At 40.9% G+C, this 16,765-nt stretch overlaps 2 protein-coding genes across 3 annotated transcripts; both read left to right on the top strand.

Moving 5' to 3' along the window:
• Window positions 1-298: 298 nt before the first annotated feature.
• Window positions 299-6,977, top strand: pgrmc2 (progesterone receptor membrane component 2). The gene is made up of 3 exons (XM_040041548.1): window positions 299-757; window positions 3,224-3,379; window positions 5,222-6,977. The coding sequence occupies exons 1-3, from the start codon at window positions 415-417 to the stop codon at window positions 5,317-5,319; spliced, it is 597 nt and encodes a 198-aa protein (XP_039897482.1). The 5' UTR covers window positions 299-414; the 3' UTR covers window positions 5,320-6,977.
• Window positions 6,978-8,555: 1,578 nt separating this feature from the next.
• On the top strand, window positions 8,556-16,332 carry asmt2 (acetylserotonin O-methyltransferase 2). 2 transcript variants are annotated; one of them, XM_040041547.1, is made up of 9 exons: window positions 8,557-9,340; window positions 9,435-9,525; window positions 9,724-9,898; window positions 10,291-10,420; window positions 10,587-10,655; window positions 10,736-10,854; window positions 11,626-11,763; window positions 12,247-12,369; window positions 13,297-16,332. In XM_040041547.1, exons 2-9 carry the CDS (start codon window positions 9,445-9,447, stop codon window positions 13,506-13,508), a joined length of 1,047 nt encoding a protein of 348 aa, XP_039897481.1. In that variant the 5' UTR covers window positions 8,557-9,340; window positions 9,435-9,444; the 3' UTR covers window positions 13,509-16,332. The 2 variants fall into 2 exon arrangements, with proteins under 2 accessions (XP_039897480.1, XP_039897481.1); XM_040041546.1 differs by having other exon boundaries at window positions 8,556-9,525.
• The last annotated feature ends 433 nt before the right edge of the window (window positions 16,333-16,765 follow it).

Genomic DNA, 16,765 nt, shown 5'->3' with positions numbered 1-16,765 from the left:
GAACAGAATCAACTTTTTGGGGGTGCCTAAGAGAGTTCAGGCTATACTGAAAAATAAAGGTGATTATAACAAATATTCACTTTCAAGCTCATTAAAATTGTACAAACTCTGCTGTTGCCTTATAATTTGTGTGTGTGTGTGTGTGTGTGTGTATATATATATATATATATATATATATATATATATATATATATATATATATATATATATATATATATATTTGTACTATTTTCAAACATTTTCTATCCGCTGACACAAGGACACTGAAGATCTTGGGGCTCCTGTGGAGCAGTCGCTTTCATTTTTGCCTAGCCGTAGCAGCAGCAGCAACGCTGAACCCTCGCTCAACTAGTGGTTCCCGACAGGACGTGAACGCGGCATTGGCCAGGGGCGGGTAGGCGCTAACCGTGCAGTATGGCGGACGATGGAGACAGTTCGAGCGGACCAGTTGACACAAGCGGTGGGCAGGGGGCAGCGGAGGAGTCGGACGGGCTTGGCCTCGGAGGGATGTTGCTGAATATCAGTATTTTAGTTCTAGTAGCGGTGGTCTGTCTGGTGGTCTACCGACGGTGGGGCAAACGGCTATACTCATACGCGGCCCAGGGCGACGAGGCCTCGGCGCTTCCCAAGATGAGGAGACGGGACTTCACTCTGGAGCAGCTGCGGGAGTACGACGGTATCCAGAACCCCCGCATCCTGATGGCCGTCAACATGAAAGTTTTCGACGTGACCAGCGGGAAAAAGTTTTACGGTAAAGGTGAGTGAGCAGTGGGAAAACGACAATCTTTACGATTGGGTGAGTAAGCTGAGGTGTCCCTGCTTGGGGTGAGTTGTCCCGAACCAAAATTTGGGCGCAAACCGTCGGGGTTAGCCTAGCTCTTCGGCTTTGTCTATGTTTTTGAATGGAGTGCTAGCTGTTAGCTAGCCGCTAGCACGACTTTTCTTTTGGGGTTGTGACTGCAACTGAAGTTGCAGAGGTTTGAACCTTATATATATATATATATTAATGTACCGTAAACCTGCGACACTTTCTGGTTAAAGTTATGCAGCCGGGAGATGATTATTACATTTTAGCATGCTAGTCTGCTAACGCTAGCCTGTTAGCTTGTCGACGTGCACAATGTGCGAGTGTCTGGACTGGACCCGTCGCTTGTTTACAGTGATGGGACTCACAATGCATCAATTCTGGACAGTTTGCATGAATATTTTCACCTCAAATGACCTCAGCACTACTGTACTCGTACTGTATGTTTATTTGCGATTGGGAAAAGCAAGTTTGGGCGCCACTGTGTGAAGTTAAATGGAGTTATAGGGACGAGACTGGCAAAACACGAAAAGAAGATATGACACGTCTTTCACTTAGACAAAACGAATGTGACGGGCCCACAGCCGTCTAACGTGCTACTCTGCATTTTCTCTGGCTAGGCTGAGTCAGCCGTCAACTCTGCAATAAACTATAATTATTCAAACAGCAGTCTCATGTGTCAGTCTGCTACTTCACACTGAGAGGACCGAGCCAAGCAGGCCCTGAATCTGTCCACCTCACCAAGTTATGACACACTACCAGAGGCTCAGTGGAGCTGGCAGGACCGTGACATAAACCGTAGTGTATATTAGTCACACTGGATTTAATGCTGGAGAAACAGTTGATAGAAAAGTAAAACAAGGCATAAACTAAATAAATTAAAATGAATAAAGATGTGCAACTTGGTAATGGTGGTGTTTTCTGCTGTTCCATCACCACCTTCCTTGTCAGATCTGATGCATTTGTCATTAATTGTGGCATTAAATAGATCCACCCTTTAATCAGAAATTATATTGAGTCACTTGTATCCCTGCAGTTGTAGCTGTCACTCACAGCTGTTGCTCTGTCTTTCAGGCCTTATTCAGGCACTAATGTGGTCCAGTGAGCGTTTCTTTTTTGTTACACATCAAGTCAACATGAAAAAAACAGCATGATTCAAATTTAGTAAATGTCTATGTTGCACACTGAAGTTTCGTGTGAAGTGCAGGCTGGAGTTTTATCTCTAATTCTCGTGGTTGGTTGTGAAAGGTAAAGAGTACTCCTTATCTTTGAGCTGATTAGCTCTGCTTCATAAACTCTTAAGCAGTGCCAGAGTGAGCATTGATCTGTGTTGGGTTGCACCGTTATATGAGCCTGCAGAGTTTTCACATGCAAGTCAGATGATTGTCCTCTTGGAAGATGATGAAGGATTCAAAACGTGGAGAAAAACTTCAGGAGTTTTATGAGACTGTATATCACTGGTCCCTTTCGAGTGATAATAAACTCAGATATCAGAAGCAGAAGTCCCTTAGTGTAACACATGTCCTTATAAAAATTAATCTTGCTGGCAGATGTTACAAGACTGGGCTGTAACAAAGGTAGGAAAATACTGGATGTGATCTGATTAGATTACAATGTTTGTTTGACTAAAGCCCTCAGTGCTAATAATGTGGTGAGTTTTGTTGCAGGTCGGGTTTAGAGTAACAAATTGTCATAGGTGACAACAGAGACCTGTCATTTCTGTGACATTTCTACAGGACAAAAAATTTGTTCTTTTTCTAACAACTGCCTATTCATTGCAACTCTGAAGATTTGCATGATTGATTTTTCTTTCTAATCAGAAGAGTTTGAAGGACTCATTCCTTTTGAGTGGTGTGAACGGGTGAATGTTTGGCATTTCTGCTTGAAAGGTGCCTGTTGACATGATTAAATTTCTGCTTGAGTAACTGTTTAATTGACAAGAGTGTTGCAGCCCCAGTTAAACTCTTGTGCAACTCAGGAAATGTACTCCTTAGGTTGCTGATATTGAGTTTCAGATTACAATATGATCATACTAATCTATCTCCAGACTCTAATAAAAACATCAGTAGTGCTCATTCAGCATCTACAATGTGGATGATTTTAAAAACAAACTATTTTTAATGTATTTATTTAGCAGCTTAATGAACACGTTCATGCGTATTTACTGTTCTTGAAAACGTTTAATGTGAAGCAGCTGCTATAGTCACAAGATGCAAGTCTGAGTTAATCATAAAAGGTTAACTTGTTGCTTTACTGCAACTTCATCTGTATACTTTCCCTTATTGTCAGTAAAACCATGTGATGCTTTTGCGCTGCACACACAGTGGAGCGCAAACACTTTGTTGGTTATTTGATTAGTCAAAGGAGATATGAAAGTACTTTAACTCTTACTCATTCTTGCTGTTGTTTGTTTCTCAGATGGTCCTTATGGCATTTTCGCTGGCCGGGATGCTTCGAGAGGCCTGGCCACCTTCTGCCTGGAGAAAGACATCCTGAGGGACGAGTACGACGACTTGTCAGATCTCAGTGCTGTACAGATGGAGAGTGTTAGAGAGTGGGAGATGCAATTCATGGGTACGCTTATGAAGAGAAAATACACTCGTATTGATTTAGCTCAGATTTCACAACAGCACCCATCATATTAAGTGAGGATCCAAATAGCTAGACAGCACTGACTGAGTTTTAATCTTCTGTTTGTATTGATTTCAAGTTTACTTCACTGTCCAAAAAAGCAAGGTTTTTTTGTTTTTTTTTTGCTTTGTTTGTTTTTCCTCGAGTGGACCCTCAGGCCTGTCATTTTGGGGGGGAAAAAACACTACTTGCAGTCATTATGTAAGTAGACCCTCACTAAATACTCGTTAGTGACTTATTAGGCTTTTAAAGGTGAGTCAGTGGTGGAAAAACCATCAGTGGACCAAATGGGTCAGCAGCTTCAGTTTGCCCCTTCTTGTAGAAAATATGAAGAAGCAGCTGTAGCTAAGAGCTCTTTTCATAACTCATTAATCTGCTAATGAAGTGACCTACTGTTTATGCCATATGGGCATTTTTTTTTTTGCTTTTTGCCGTACACCTACGGTGATGCCATAAAGTGTCTTATTTACTCTGGAAACAGACAAATTACTGTGTGTGATATAAAGATCAGAAGTAGTACACTGTCAAATTATATCAGCAGTTATATTCACTATGGACTATTTGCAGTCTGTAGTTAAAAACCTGCAGTTAATTAAAATATTTTTTTAAGAAAGGGAGGTGTTGAAGGATTTGAAGCTACAAAATTATTTATACTATTGTTAATCATTGATTATCCATAGACTTGAAGTCATTTCAGCTCTGAATGTTTGTTGGTTGTCTGGAGTTGAAAGAAACTTTGGAGTGAACTTGAAAGAGACATGCAAAAAAACAAAAACATAAAAAACCCTGAAAATATCTCCCGCCACCACATCTTCAGCAGAGCAGTTAACAACAGGAAGCACTGAAACTGGAAGGAAACAAAGGCCTTCATTTTCTGACACGTCATAATCCAAGGATTATTCTGTGCTCGCTGTACATGCAGCACAGTGTTGGATCCTGTTACAGTCTGTCATTTTAAAACTTTCCTCGTGTGATTTACCTCAGATCTACTGTATTAGTGTCTAATTTTGGACTGGAACTCGTCTGAAGTACTGCCGGGCTTCTGCTTGCTTAAATAACACTTTAAAGCAGGACTGAGCAGCTTTGGCTGAGTTGGTGAATCCCAAACTGCAGTTGATTGACTCTTATAAGAGGATGACAGCATGTCATTTACGCTCAGCGCTGTTCCAGCCCAAAGTTGTATCTTGACATCGAGGGCAAATGTATTCGCTTAAGTATTGAGAGAGAGGTTTGGGAGCTTAAATCACGAGTTGATTAATTTACTGACATAAAACAAATTAAAATGTAATAATTTTGGTTCCAGCCTCAAACACTTAAGCCTTCCCAAACTAAGCCTAAAAACTGAGCATCTTTGATTTTTGGACTGTTGCTGATTGTGTCACACATGGGTCAGATGTCTTGTTTTTACCAGCCAAAACCAGTCTGCTGATTCAGCCTCGGGGGTTCAACGGTCACTTTTTGTGTGTGTGGCTTTTAGGGCAGCCAGCAGACATGCAGGTCCAGATTTCTGTTTCTGCCCTACAGTCATTTATAAATCCAGAGAAAATTAGCGAAGCAAATCAAAGCCAAATCTTTATCAGACATGCAATCCCTTATCTCCAAAATGTATTGACCACGTAAGGCAATTGAATGTACCCTGACCAGCTGTCTGACATTTTACTTGGAAACCCAGCCAAACAATTTTTCCATTGTCCGGTTACTTGTAGGTTAGCCGTCTGTCAGGTGATTTTATTGATCACTCAGCCGTTTGTTTGAGCTTTAAATCTGTTCTGCACTTTCTTCCAGAAAAATATGACTACGTCGGAAGGTTACTGAAGCCGGGCGACGAGCCGTCAGAGTACACAGACGAGGAGGACATCAAGGACCACCTGAAACACGACTGAGAGGTTCCATCACTCCGACCAAAGCCAGGAGCCCCAAACAGCTGTGACAGGGCCCCCCCAGGCCCCCCTAGACCACTTCCTCCATTTCCTCCTGCCCTATTGGCCTACCTGCCACTCCCTTCTCCTGCCCCACTGGCCAAAATCTTCACTCCTGATTCTGCCCGGTGACATGGCTGCTCTGGAAGGGCAGAATTCAAGTGTAAACACCCAGACCTCCCTCTTCTCTCCATCCCACAGAGATCACCACCAACAGAAAGCGATTGACCGCAAAAACCTTCGAGGAGCTTTTTTTTTATCGACAGCAAACACATCTGGGGGCGGCGAGAGGCCTCGTGACATTAGATGTATCTGAAACAAAAACCCTAAAATATTTTAATCATTTGTCTGGGGGAGGGGGAAAGTGTGGTCGTCATGGTCGCCGCAGGGCACGGGTGGAGGCTGGTCCGAGGTAGTCAGAGAAACACATTGGTCTGAGATGATCAGTGGACTGGGATGGGGAAGCGGATTTCTCTCTCTTTTTATCTTTGGTTTAGTCACATTGCAACTGAAACTGCTTCAGCTTCGGACAGCTTATCAATCAATCATTTGATTTATTTTTTTTCTTTTGTTTTTTGTGTTTAAGTCATTGTCTCCCCTTGTTCAGAGGGCAGTGCTGTGGCCTAACCAAAGGCAATTGGCAGGGCGTCGCATTTTCCTGTTGTTTGTAGTGTATGCACTACTAGTTTTCTTTGTTTGTCACCATGTGATTGTATTTGTTGAGTAGCATAGAGGGAGGGCAGGGCGGGAGGGCAAATTTTTGTTTTGTTTTCTCTTTTTTTGTTTCCTTTTTATTTTGGATAGGAGGGGGTGGAGGGGTCAGAGGTCCTCGCCATATGAAACTTGTTTTGAATCACATCAGACGGACTGAATCAGTGATCGGGAATACAAAGGGAAGATGACAGGGCAGTCCTAATCAATCGACTCAATTGTTTACATGCCTCACAAGCCAGCTGCAAGTCTGTAGATTCCCCTGAAAATGGTCCAAGTATTAATTGTGCCTTATTTTGTTTGTTGTGTCAGTCCTGACCGGTCTAACAGAGGAGGCAAGCAGAAGGATGGAGGTGTAGGCTTTTCCTAGACTCGGTCCCCCAGACTTTTAAGAAGGCATATGTTCTATCAGTCGTCCATGCACAGACTGTAATATTTCCCCACTTCACAAACTTTGTAAATAGTCCGTATGAATTACTCAGTGTTACTGCCATATTTATGTAGTTGATGAACTCCATATACGTATAATGCTATGTCGTATTGGCCAAACCCCCCCCTCCATTGTTTGTTTTTTTTGTTTGTTTTTTTGTATTTCCTTCTTTGCGTTCTAAAATTCTTTTTAAATGTGGATGAATTTCCAAACGGGGGGAAAACAAAATACAAGGAGCGTTGCAGTGTGCTGCAGGGTGGGACCGGGAGCTGTTATTGCAGAAAAATTTTTTCAGAGCCGTTGCTTATCCTGTAAATATATCTATCATTTTATTAAAGCATGTGCAACAACAAAGTGAGCTATGCTGAATTCCCACCACATCATGTATTTAAATGTTGGGCGTGTGTGTGTGCGTGTCTGCGTGACAGAAGCAGGAAGGGATTTGTTCATGCATAATAAATCAATTTGGTTAATAATTGAAGATGTCTGGAATTTATTTGAGATGCGTGATTGGATCGCTAGCAGGAACACAGTTTTCCCGTGTTTTATCACTCTCTTTCCATCAGTCCTGTTTGCTTTCTTCTGACAGCGATGGTGGGGGAACAGTCATGCTGGGTGGCACACGCATGCAGTAATTAGAAGTTCTGTAATGTAACTAAGAAGGAAAAAAAACGTGCTAAGAGTTTGACAAAATGTGAAGCTGCCTCTAGTTTAAGAGTAAAAACCTTTGTGTTTAACTAGGAATTAAACTTACTGTTCGATACTGCAATAATTTTAAAAAATCTATGTTGTAGGAAATACTTAGGGTGTCGTTAATAATGAGCAAATAACAGAATATTTTTTACTTCATAGGATTTGAATGAATCACTCAGCCTCATCAGGACAGGTTTGATTTGCTTGCGTAAGACAACCCATACATAAGATATCCTAAGTAGTTAAAACGTGTTTGCATAAAACTGAAACATGACTTGGGTTAACAACACTAATATTTGGATACCGTAGCTCGCTGGTACATTAGCATCAACGTTTATAACATGCAAATCTTTGCAAAAGCTGAAATTCGGCCTCCCATTGCTGCACCCTCTGCACATACTGGAAATCTACGCATATATAAACATACTGGATTAATAGTCTTGTGTATGCAAACATTTGCAGTACTGAGCAAAAGTTTTGAAACATCCTTTGGATCCTGTATCGGAGGAAAAACAGTTTGTACATTTCTAATGAGCTTTGAAAGTCTGTGTTTTGCATGAGGACCTTTTTTCTTCAACAGAGGCTGAAATCTCTTAGACAAGCTTTCTTGTGATTTCATTAAGCACGAATAGGAATAGTCAGGAATAATTCTCCAGGCTTTTTGAAGGACTTTCAAAGCTCTTCTTTGGATGTTGGATGCATATCGTTCTGATCTCTATCAAGCTGATCCCACACTGCTTCAATAATGTTGAGGTCCAGGCTCTGGGCAGGCCAATCCATGAATGAGTGTTTTTAGTGATTTTTTACTCCACTTCTTGTATAATTTCCCTATTTCAGCCTTTTCTTCCTATTTCCCTTCTCTAAAAACGCCTTCCTGACATTAACCCCTCCATAGAGAATATTTCTGATTGTCTTTAGCAAACAGCTGATTGATCATCTAATGGTCCAGATGCACTTATCATGATTTTTCCAGTTTCTTACAGACTAAGATACTGTCCGTTTGTCAAAGATCATTTTTAGGTCTGCCACGTCTTTTCTCCTCCACTTCTTTATTTTAATTTATTTCTTAAGGACACATTGCACGTCATGCTGAGACATGCCAAGGTTACAGCTGATAGCTCTTTTGGAATCACCTTGTTTTTACCAAAAACCTGTCAAACTGAATTTTTTATTCAACATTCAAGAAGTTTATTGTCATATACACCACAAAACACAAGTGGATACGCAGAGCAATTAAATTTTTACTTTGCAGGTTCCCTTCACATTAAATAAACAAATAACTAAAATAAAGAATAGACTTAACTCTGAGCACAGAAAATAATAAAGTAAACAAGTGCTTATGTAGCTTATGTGTGGGTAGTGTAAGAATTTAAGGTGCAAGTAGTTGCAACACTGTCACAGTGGTAATATATACAGAATATGTAATATTAAAATTGTTTATATTGTATGACGTTGTATTATGTTGTATATAAATGTGCAAAATTGCAAATTTACAGGTCAAAGAATTCGACAGCTCGACAATTAGTGAGTTTTCATAGGTTCAAGACAAGAAATCGGAACAAGTGTTGTGTTTTTGTGACAGCCTGGTTGTAACAAGGTAACACTTTGTCCCCCCTCTTGTCCTTCATAGCCACGAAGAATGAGTAAATATTATTTGTGCTTGCTAATTAATTTCTCCCGGGTTCGCTGTCATATCCAGACACACTGGAACATTTTAGGTACATGTACCAATAATAAACATTAATCCATATTTCAGAGCTGCATTTATTCATTCACGTGGAGCGTAAATCTCTGACATCAACAACTCAACTGCGCCTCCCTCCGCCGCTGATTGATTCGGGAACTTCATCACAACGTGTGTGAGTGAGTGTGAGTTTGATGTTGGCTGTTGTGGCTCATGCACTGTCGCCGTTGTGTAAAGCCAAAGCGGGTTTCTCCTAATGCTTTCAGCAAGATCACGGATCACGGATGCATCTTAGCTGATTCTCTGCCGACCATTTCCCAGCAGCAGCTCCATCACACACCGCCGACATTTTGGCTGTTTTATCTAAAACCCAAACTAACCGTGCTGCACTTACACCCTCTAAAACCATCATCATAATAATCATCCGCCTTCACCAGACTCGGATCCTTCTGGCTGCTTTCCGGACGGTAAGTGGTGATCCCGTGGAGAGTGTTTGTCCACGTTAAGCGCGAGTTTTTCCTCCGGCTGTGAGGGCGTTGTGTCGGTATGTTTCCCCACCAGGAGCGCAGTAATGGCAGAGCATATGTCCCAGAGTGAGCTGGATTACCCGTTCAAACTTCTGGAGTATTTTAACGGCTTCAGAGTGTCCAAGGTAAACATTTCACGGTTTATCTTCGGGAAGTGTAAGTCTGATTTAATGTGTGTCGATTCAGATTTTCTCCACTATATGCAGGAACTGTTGAAATATTACAAACTGGACTGAGGTGGTGGATCTGCCTATAGTTATAGTTTTTTAACTAAAAGTCTGCCTACCAGTGCAAAGTTGTTAACTTGACAGGTCTTTCCACAGGTGATATTTTCAGCCTGTGAGCTTGGAGTATTTGACCTGCTGCTCAGGTCCCAGGAGCCTTTGAGTGCCCAGCATGTTGCTCAGGAGCTGGGCACCAGCTTGGATGGGATGGAGAGGCTGCTGGACGCGCTGGTGGGCATTGAGATCCTGGAGGTTGAGAAGACAGATGGAACAGGTGAGGAATAGGAGGAGGCGGGTATAGTGTAGCAAGCAAAAGATCCCTGATTTGTTTCTGGGAGGAGATGCAAACCCCTCGGGGTTGTGTCAGGAAGGGCACAAGGGGTGGAAATCTGTAGAGCTACCCGCTGTGGTGACCGAAAGTAGTTTTTGATGTACAGAGAGAAGGAAACTACAAAAATATGATGGTTTCTCCCTGGGCATGAAAATGATCTCCAGTGTGATCATTCCAAAAAGCCAACATGTCAAATTTAAGCTACATCAGGTAATAATATTATAATAAAAAAAAAAGGTATAATTAAATTGTATGTAATTGTGTAACAGTTACATTTAGCTGCTCTTCTAAGGCTTTCATTTTAATTTATTGCTCATTCTCTTCTATTAAAACAGCTTTGTACAGCAGCACCGACGTGGCAAATCTTTATCTGGCCAAAGGCAGCGCCAAATCTCTCCATGATATGATCGTCTACCAATCCCAAACCATCTACCCACTGTGGAACAACTTGGTGGATGCTGTCAGGTCTGTGTATTCACATGGGACCACATCAGGCTAAAATACCACACAAAACGAGCTGATTTAACAGGGCTTTTAGAAATGTTTGCAAACGTAAAGCAACCGTTCTCTTTCGCTTTGTGTTGTTTTCATGAGCACAAAGAATTGTTCCTTATCCTCTGTCATCATGCAGGGAGGGGAAGAATCAGAATGAAAAGACATTCGGCCTTCCAGCAGAGGAGGTCTTCCAAGCCATTTACAGGTTGGTGTTGATCCCGCTGCTTCAAGTGTGGCTTTGAGCTTGTTAGGATTCAGTATATGAACCTAAACTGTACCGCACAGATCAGAAGAGGACATGCTGAAATTCATGGGTCTGATGAACTCGTCATGGGTTCTGGATGGACATGACGTTGTGACAGCGTTCAATCTCTCCGGCTTCCAGAACGTAGTAGATCTTGGAGGTAAGAGGCTGTCAGGGATGCTCTGACATCTGAGAGGGCCTGTTATTCTTCCCAAGAAGGCAAATAGATATACACACACCTATCAGACATAACATTATGTCCACCTTTAAGTCGTTTAAGTTGCGAGGTGGGGCCTCCATGAATCGGGGCTGTTTGTCCAGTACATCCCACACATGCTCAATTGGATTGAGCTCTGGGGAAACCGGAGACAAGTTAACATCTCAGTCTCGTTGTTGTGCTCCTTGAACCATTTTTGCTTTGTGGCAGGGCACATTATCCAGCCTTCACTCCCCCACATGCATCAGTGTCTCTTGGTCACTCATCCTGTTGCTGGCTCACCACTGCTCCTTCGTTCGACCACTTTTGACAGATACCGACCTCTGCAGACTGGGAACACCCCACAAGAGCTGCAGTTTTGGAGATGCTCTGACCCAGTCGTCTAGCTATCACAATTTGGTCCTCGTCAGACTCGTTCATCTTCTAAAACTCACCCATTTTTCCTGCTTCTAACACATCAACTTTGAGGACAAATGTCCACTTGGTCCCAGATATATCTCGCCCAAATAGGTGCCATGAAGAGGAGATAATCAGTGTTATTCACTTCACCTGTCAGTGCTCGTAACGTTATACCTGATTGGTGTAGATACCTCAAATTCATGTATACCAAAAATGAACATTTTGAAGGATTGTTGTTCCGAACAGGACCAACGTGGCTTCCTTGTATCGTTTCCCTCTGATAAATGTTGATCGCTGTTTATGAACGATTGCTAGGTTGCACTGGTGCTTTGGCCCGCGAGATGGCAAAGGCGTATCCCTCATCCACCGTCACAGTGTTTGATTTCCAGCAGGTCGTGGAAGCGGCTCAGAAGCATTTCTCTCAGGAGAATGATGCTATTGTATTTCAGTCCGGTAAGTCTGCTATGGATGATTTAAAACACCTTAAATGTTTAAGAAAAAACATACATGGGGGTGGCTGTAAGTCACCTACTAATCAGAAGGTTGGTAGGTTCATGATCCTCTGCTACTAACCCCAGGTTGCTCTCCAATGCTTGCGTCTGAGTATGAATGTGTGTGAATGTTAGATAGAAAGTACTTCCCTAGAAAGAGCATAGAAAAATGTTCAAAACCTCCTGTTTGCAAGGTGCAGCCAATCAGAAAAAAGCTGGGTTAAAAAAGAGGAGGAAAGGAGCTTAAACATCTTGTTTTGGTTATTTTGAAATCTGAATCATGCATAGCTACTGTTTTATAGACCAATGATAAAAAGATGACATTGGAAGTAGATATAATAGGTCCCCTATGAGATTAGTTAGGAAAAAAGCATTTTCTTTTTCTTCACTGTAACCAATAAACTGGTAAATACGTCTTTATTAATGCTGCGCCCTCTACGTGCAGGAGATTTCTTCACTGGTGAAATCCCCACTGCGGACTTGTACGTTCTGGCCAGAATCATTCATGACTGGCCTGAAGAGAAGTGCCTGACGCTGCTGAAGAAGATCTATGACATGTGTGCACCAGGTCAGTACACCAGGTACATGTGGGGGTTTGTTGTTTTAGCGACAAACCACTGAATGTGAGCTCTGTCAAGTCTGGGAAAGTAGAGAAGTAACAGCTTCAAAAACGGACAAGTTATGTTCAGTTTGTGTCAAAATGAGACATTTTCTTACCAGAGTTAGTGGCCAGCTTGAAAATAGCCACTGTTATTACATTTCACATTGCTAATGAGCTTCATCAAAAGAGTAAGAATAATATGAGTATATTATTGAGCGATCAAGTTTGAAATTGACATTTCCGAGCTCCCAGTTGGAATTTTCATCTGGAACGTCTCCTCAACTCAGAGTCAGAGCAACCCCACCAATCCTGAGGTAATCACAATCACAGCCATAGATGGTGGCTGTGATGTAAACAGTAGTAAAACTGCAAAACTTGTCATCTGTACTGCCATTGTTGTGTATTTGTAACTCAGCCCACTCATCAGGCTCTATCTTTGAATGCCCTGCAGCAGTGTTTTTAAGCACGAAAAACAAGTATTACATTGTTTTTCTAGTGACACATGAATAGCTCGACCTTGGTAATAATGAAAACAAATCCCATTTTTCTTCGCTTTTGCAACTTTACTGCCGACACTCCCAAGTTCCGACTTTCGTGGTATCTGGAGCACAGCATAAATAACAGTTTTAGTAATTGTTTCCATTTGTTAATGATTTGACCTGTATTTTATCTGCTGCACTGTAAGATGTTCACAAACCTGCTGGCCAACACTAGTTTACTCCACCAAGTACTAAATCATGTGTTTCGAGGGGATCAAACACTTATTTCACTCAGTAGAGTACACATTGTTGCTATATTTTCTCAACTTTTCATTTGATTATTATACTTATAGCAGTTTTCGTTTCTATTTGAAACGAAAACTGCTTTCAGTATCTTTGTTTGTCCTCCTGCCAGGCGGCGGCGTCCTGCTGGTAGAAGCGATGCTGTTTGAGAACAGACGAGGGCCCATCATGACTCAGCTTTTCTCCCTCAACATGCTGGCGCAGACGAAGGGCAGGGAGCGCCCACCGTCCGAGTACACACACATGTTCAACAAGACCGGCTTCAAGAACATTCAGGTCTGCCGCACGGGCAAATCTTATGATGCCATATTGGCCATCAGATGAGCTCAGACAGAGAGCGGGATGCTTAGAAAGCATCTGTCAAAAGTCTGGGAAATTAGAGAAAGGTTAAGTGGAAACTTCAAGGCCTCGATAAGGAACAGATGTCAACATCAAACTGTAAACTGTGGGGAGAAAAAAAAAAGTTGTCCACATGGATCTCCAGTTTATGTTATCGTCAACACCAATTATTTATTATTTTTTAAAAAATTTTCTTACAGTTCACCTTGTCTTTCGACCACACCTCTAGATAGAGGTTGCTGCTGTGATAGATAATATCTTTTAGTCATACTTGCGTCTATAAGTAATGTTCTCACCTTACACCAAGCAAAATAAGATTCAAGAATGGGTTCAGATTAAAAAACAAATTTAACATTTGATGAAGATTTTCTCTCTTGATACCACTCTTGTGGTTGTATGCTAAATATGAAGCTACTACTACCACCAGAAGCTTGTTAACTTAACATTAAGCTAAGCTAAGCTAACAAGTAACTGTTTAGCATAGTTAGCATAAAGACAAAAGTAGGTTAACCTGCAGATATGTTTAATTTACCTTAACTAAATAAATACACTAAGCTAATAAGCAACTGGTTAGCTCAGTGTTGAGGCTCTGATATGAATTCATTGCTCAAGAGTTGTTCACCATATTGAAGATGACACAACAAGTGTTTGCATGGGAAATGTGTGTTCCCCAATGGGATGGCTCTCGCTGGGTGAAAATGGTTGCAAAATATGTGCAGGACCAAAATCATCCTAGTGATTGCTTTGGTTGCTAGCACATTGCTTGTAGTTTTTCGTGGTTGTCTGCAAATACTCATCTAGCTGAGAACTAGTACATTTTTACAATTTGTAAAAATTTGTACAATTTGTAAAAATGTTACGCAAAGTGGAAATGGAGAAGCCGTGCCTTACCACTGGAGGCAAGCATGTTTCACAAGTTGCAACTTTTACTTTGAAGGTGACGAGTCTTTATTTCTAGCTTGTGTTGGACTTTTTGCAGTTTGACTAAAGTTCGGAGAGTGGCTGGGAAGTGTTTGTAGTCAACTCTGTCACTTCCAGTCAAACTAGGACAGCAGCAACATGCTAGCAACCAAAGCAATGACAGAGAGTTTTTCACCAGTTGGTTGAACTGGTACCTATGGCATTTAGAAGCTCCTTGTCTACGTCCCAGCGACTACTATCAACTTCAAGAAACTGGTTGGGGTATACTCACTTCCCTCAGAGTCAGTGGTTGCCAAATGATCACAGGCCATTTGACTGGCTTGTGTGACTGGGGCTTTATTTACTTGATCCTACATTATCACTGTGATCATCACACATCCAAATTGGTGGACGAGTTAATGTCAACACTGACGCTCGCTTCTCTACGCTTCTCTTCTATGACTATTTTTTATGCCTATTCAACCAGAATATTAGACCAGTATATCATAGTGGGCACTGCATATGCACCCCAAAACCTTTTTAAACATTTTTGCACAAAGTTATTTTTATAATTTTGAATTAACATCCAGACTTCAGATATAATCTGATCATAAACAGTTTTTAACCAGATAAAGAAAAAAGTCATTTTCACACTGTTGGGAAAACTGAGCCTATAATATTTGTTCATGCAAAAATCAGACTGTAAACCTGCTGCCATCATTGCTTTCATTGTTCTACACAATATTTTCTCAGTTGTGTCTATCTTGCAATGTGTCATTTCTCAGTCTCTGTAGAAAAGTCAGTTTTGTCTGTCTTGTAGATCTTCCCAAGTCTGTGCTAGATGTGTGTGTCTTCATGTATTTAATGATTCTGTTTCACTCACAGGAAGACACATCAGACTAATAAAGTTCAAATAGGAAAAATACTGACCTTTAAACTTAAAAAAAGTGATGTGATGTATGTGAACGTGCGCGTGTTCCCAGCTTTCCTGTTCACTGTGACGAGTGGAAGATGAGACTCAACTGTATTTAACCCTTTATGATCACCTCTGTTTACCTTCATCATTCCTCTGCTGCTATTATGAAGTTCTCACTGTGTTGGCTGGTTGAAGAAAAAAGAATCACTCGGGTGCTGTTTAAAAAACCCTCTTTGTCGATGTCTGGTGCATTTTGTTGTTTTATATGTTTTATTTTTTTATGATGTTAGTTAGCGAGGCTTCAGGAACTGAAGCTCTTGTTCACACCAGAAGCCGACTCGCATCAAATCGGCTCCTCATAGCTGCTGATAAGTTCACACGTGAATTAAAACGTGTGTTAATGGAGCTGTGAGATTATGTTTTATTAGCATGTGTGTCACTGATGACATGTAAATGTAGAATAACAACATGTGCAATAGAAATGGAGCATTTGAGTCACCGGACCCTCCTCCTCCTGCTCATTCCTGTAAGCATGCATCCTTCAAACACACATCTTGGATATTCTGTACAAAAAGTTCATTTGAACAAAAAATATTATGTTTATAATTTTTTGTATTAAAAGTATTGCATGTAAACACAGCCACAGGGTGTTGGGAGTTTGTCCTTGTAGCTGATACTGTGACAGTTCTTTAGTCTTAAATATTTATTAGTTGATGTTTTTACAGCCTCCCTGAATTTTTGCCTGGACTTTACACAGTTTACACATTAGTTATTGAATTACTATTGTGTTAAATTGTTCTTTGTTACCAAAGCAGCAATTTTAAGAAGTCATATCCAATATGTAATGTGATCATTTGTCTCGGTTTCTCCTGGCAAAAATTACGAGGATCCAAGAATTATAGATAATGAGTCTTACAGTTTTTTTTTTATTTATAATATGGTGTATCCATGATCAAACTATGCAAAGTATAATAAAATACTTCATTTCACTGAGATATTTTCTTTTGCCTTTTATTCAGCTATTCTGCGTTAACGGGACTATTTTATTAAAGGCTATTTTCAGTGTTTTGCTTGCTGTAACTTGCAAGTTTCCTAGCTTCTGGGATAAATATTCAGATATTATCAAACTGCTTTCTTAAATGAGCTGATACAGTATGTTGTAAATAATATCGAAGAGCACAGAAAGAAACACAAAAAGGGGCGTATCAGTAAAGAAAGTGATTATATTGATCTAGGAAATCTTTACGAAGGGAAGAAAATGTGTCCTTTTCTCACTAAATGTTTGTTTTTATGTTGCTGATGGTCTGTCCCTGTAGTGTGTGGTGTCCTTGACAGAAAGCAGAGACTTTGTTGTCAGTAGAAACCCTCCGTCGTACACACTTGGGAAAGAATTATGCACACATTATTATGGTTTGTTGACACTGAA

The sequence above is a fragment of the Simochromis diagramma genome, unplaced genomic scaffold, assembly GCF_900408965.1.
Source record: "Simochromis diagramma unplaced genomic scaffold, fSimDia1.1 OVJJ01000304.1, whole genome shotgun sequence".
Taxonomy (NCBI): Eukaryota; Metazoa; Chordata; class Actinopteri; order Cichliformes; family Cichlidae; genus Simochromis; species Simochromis diagramma.
The sequence above is the reverse complement of the archived record's forward strand: the minus strand, read 5'-3'. Positions and strand labels throughout refer to the sequence as shown.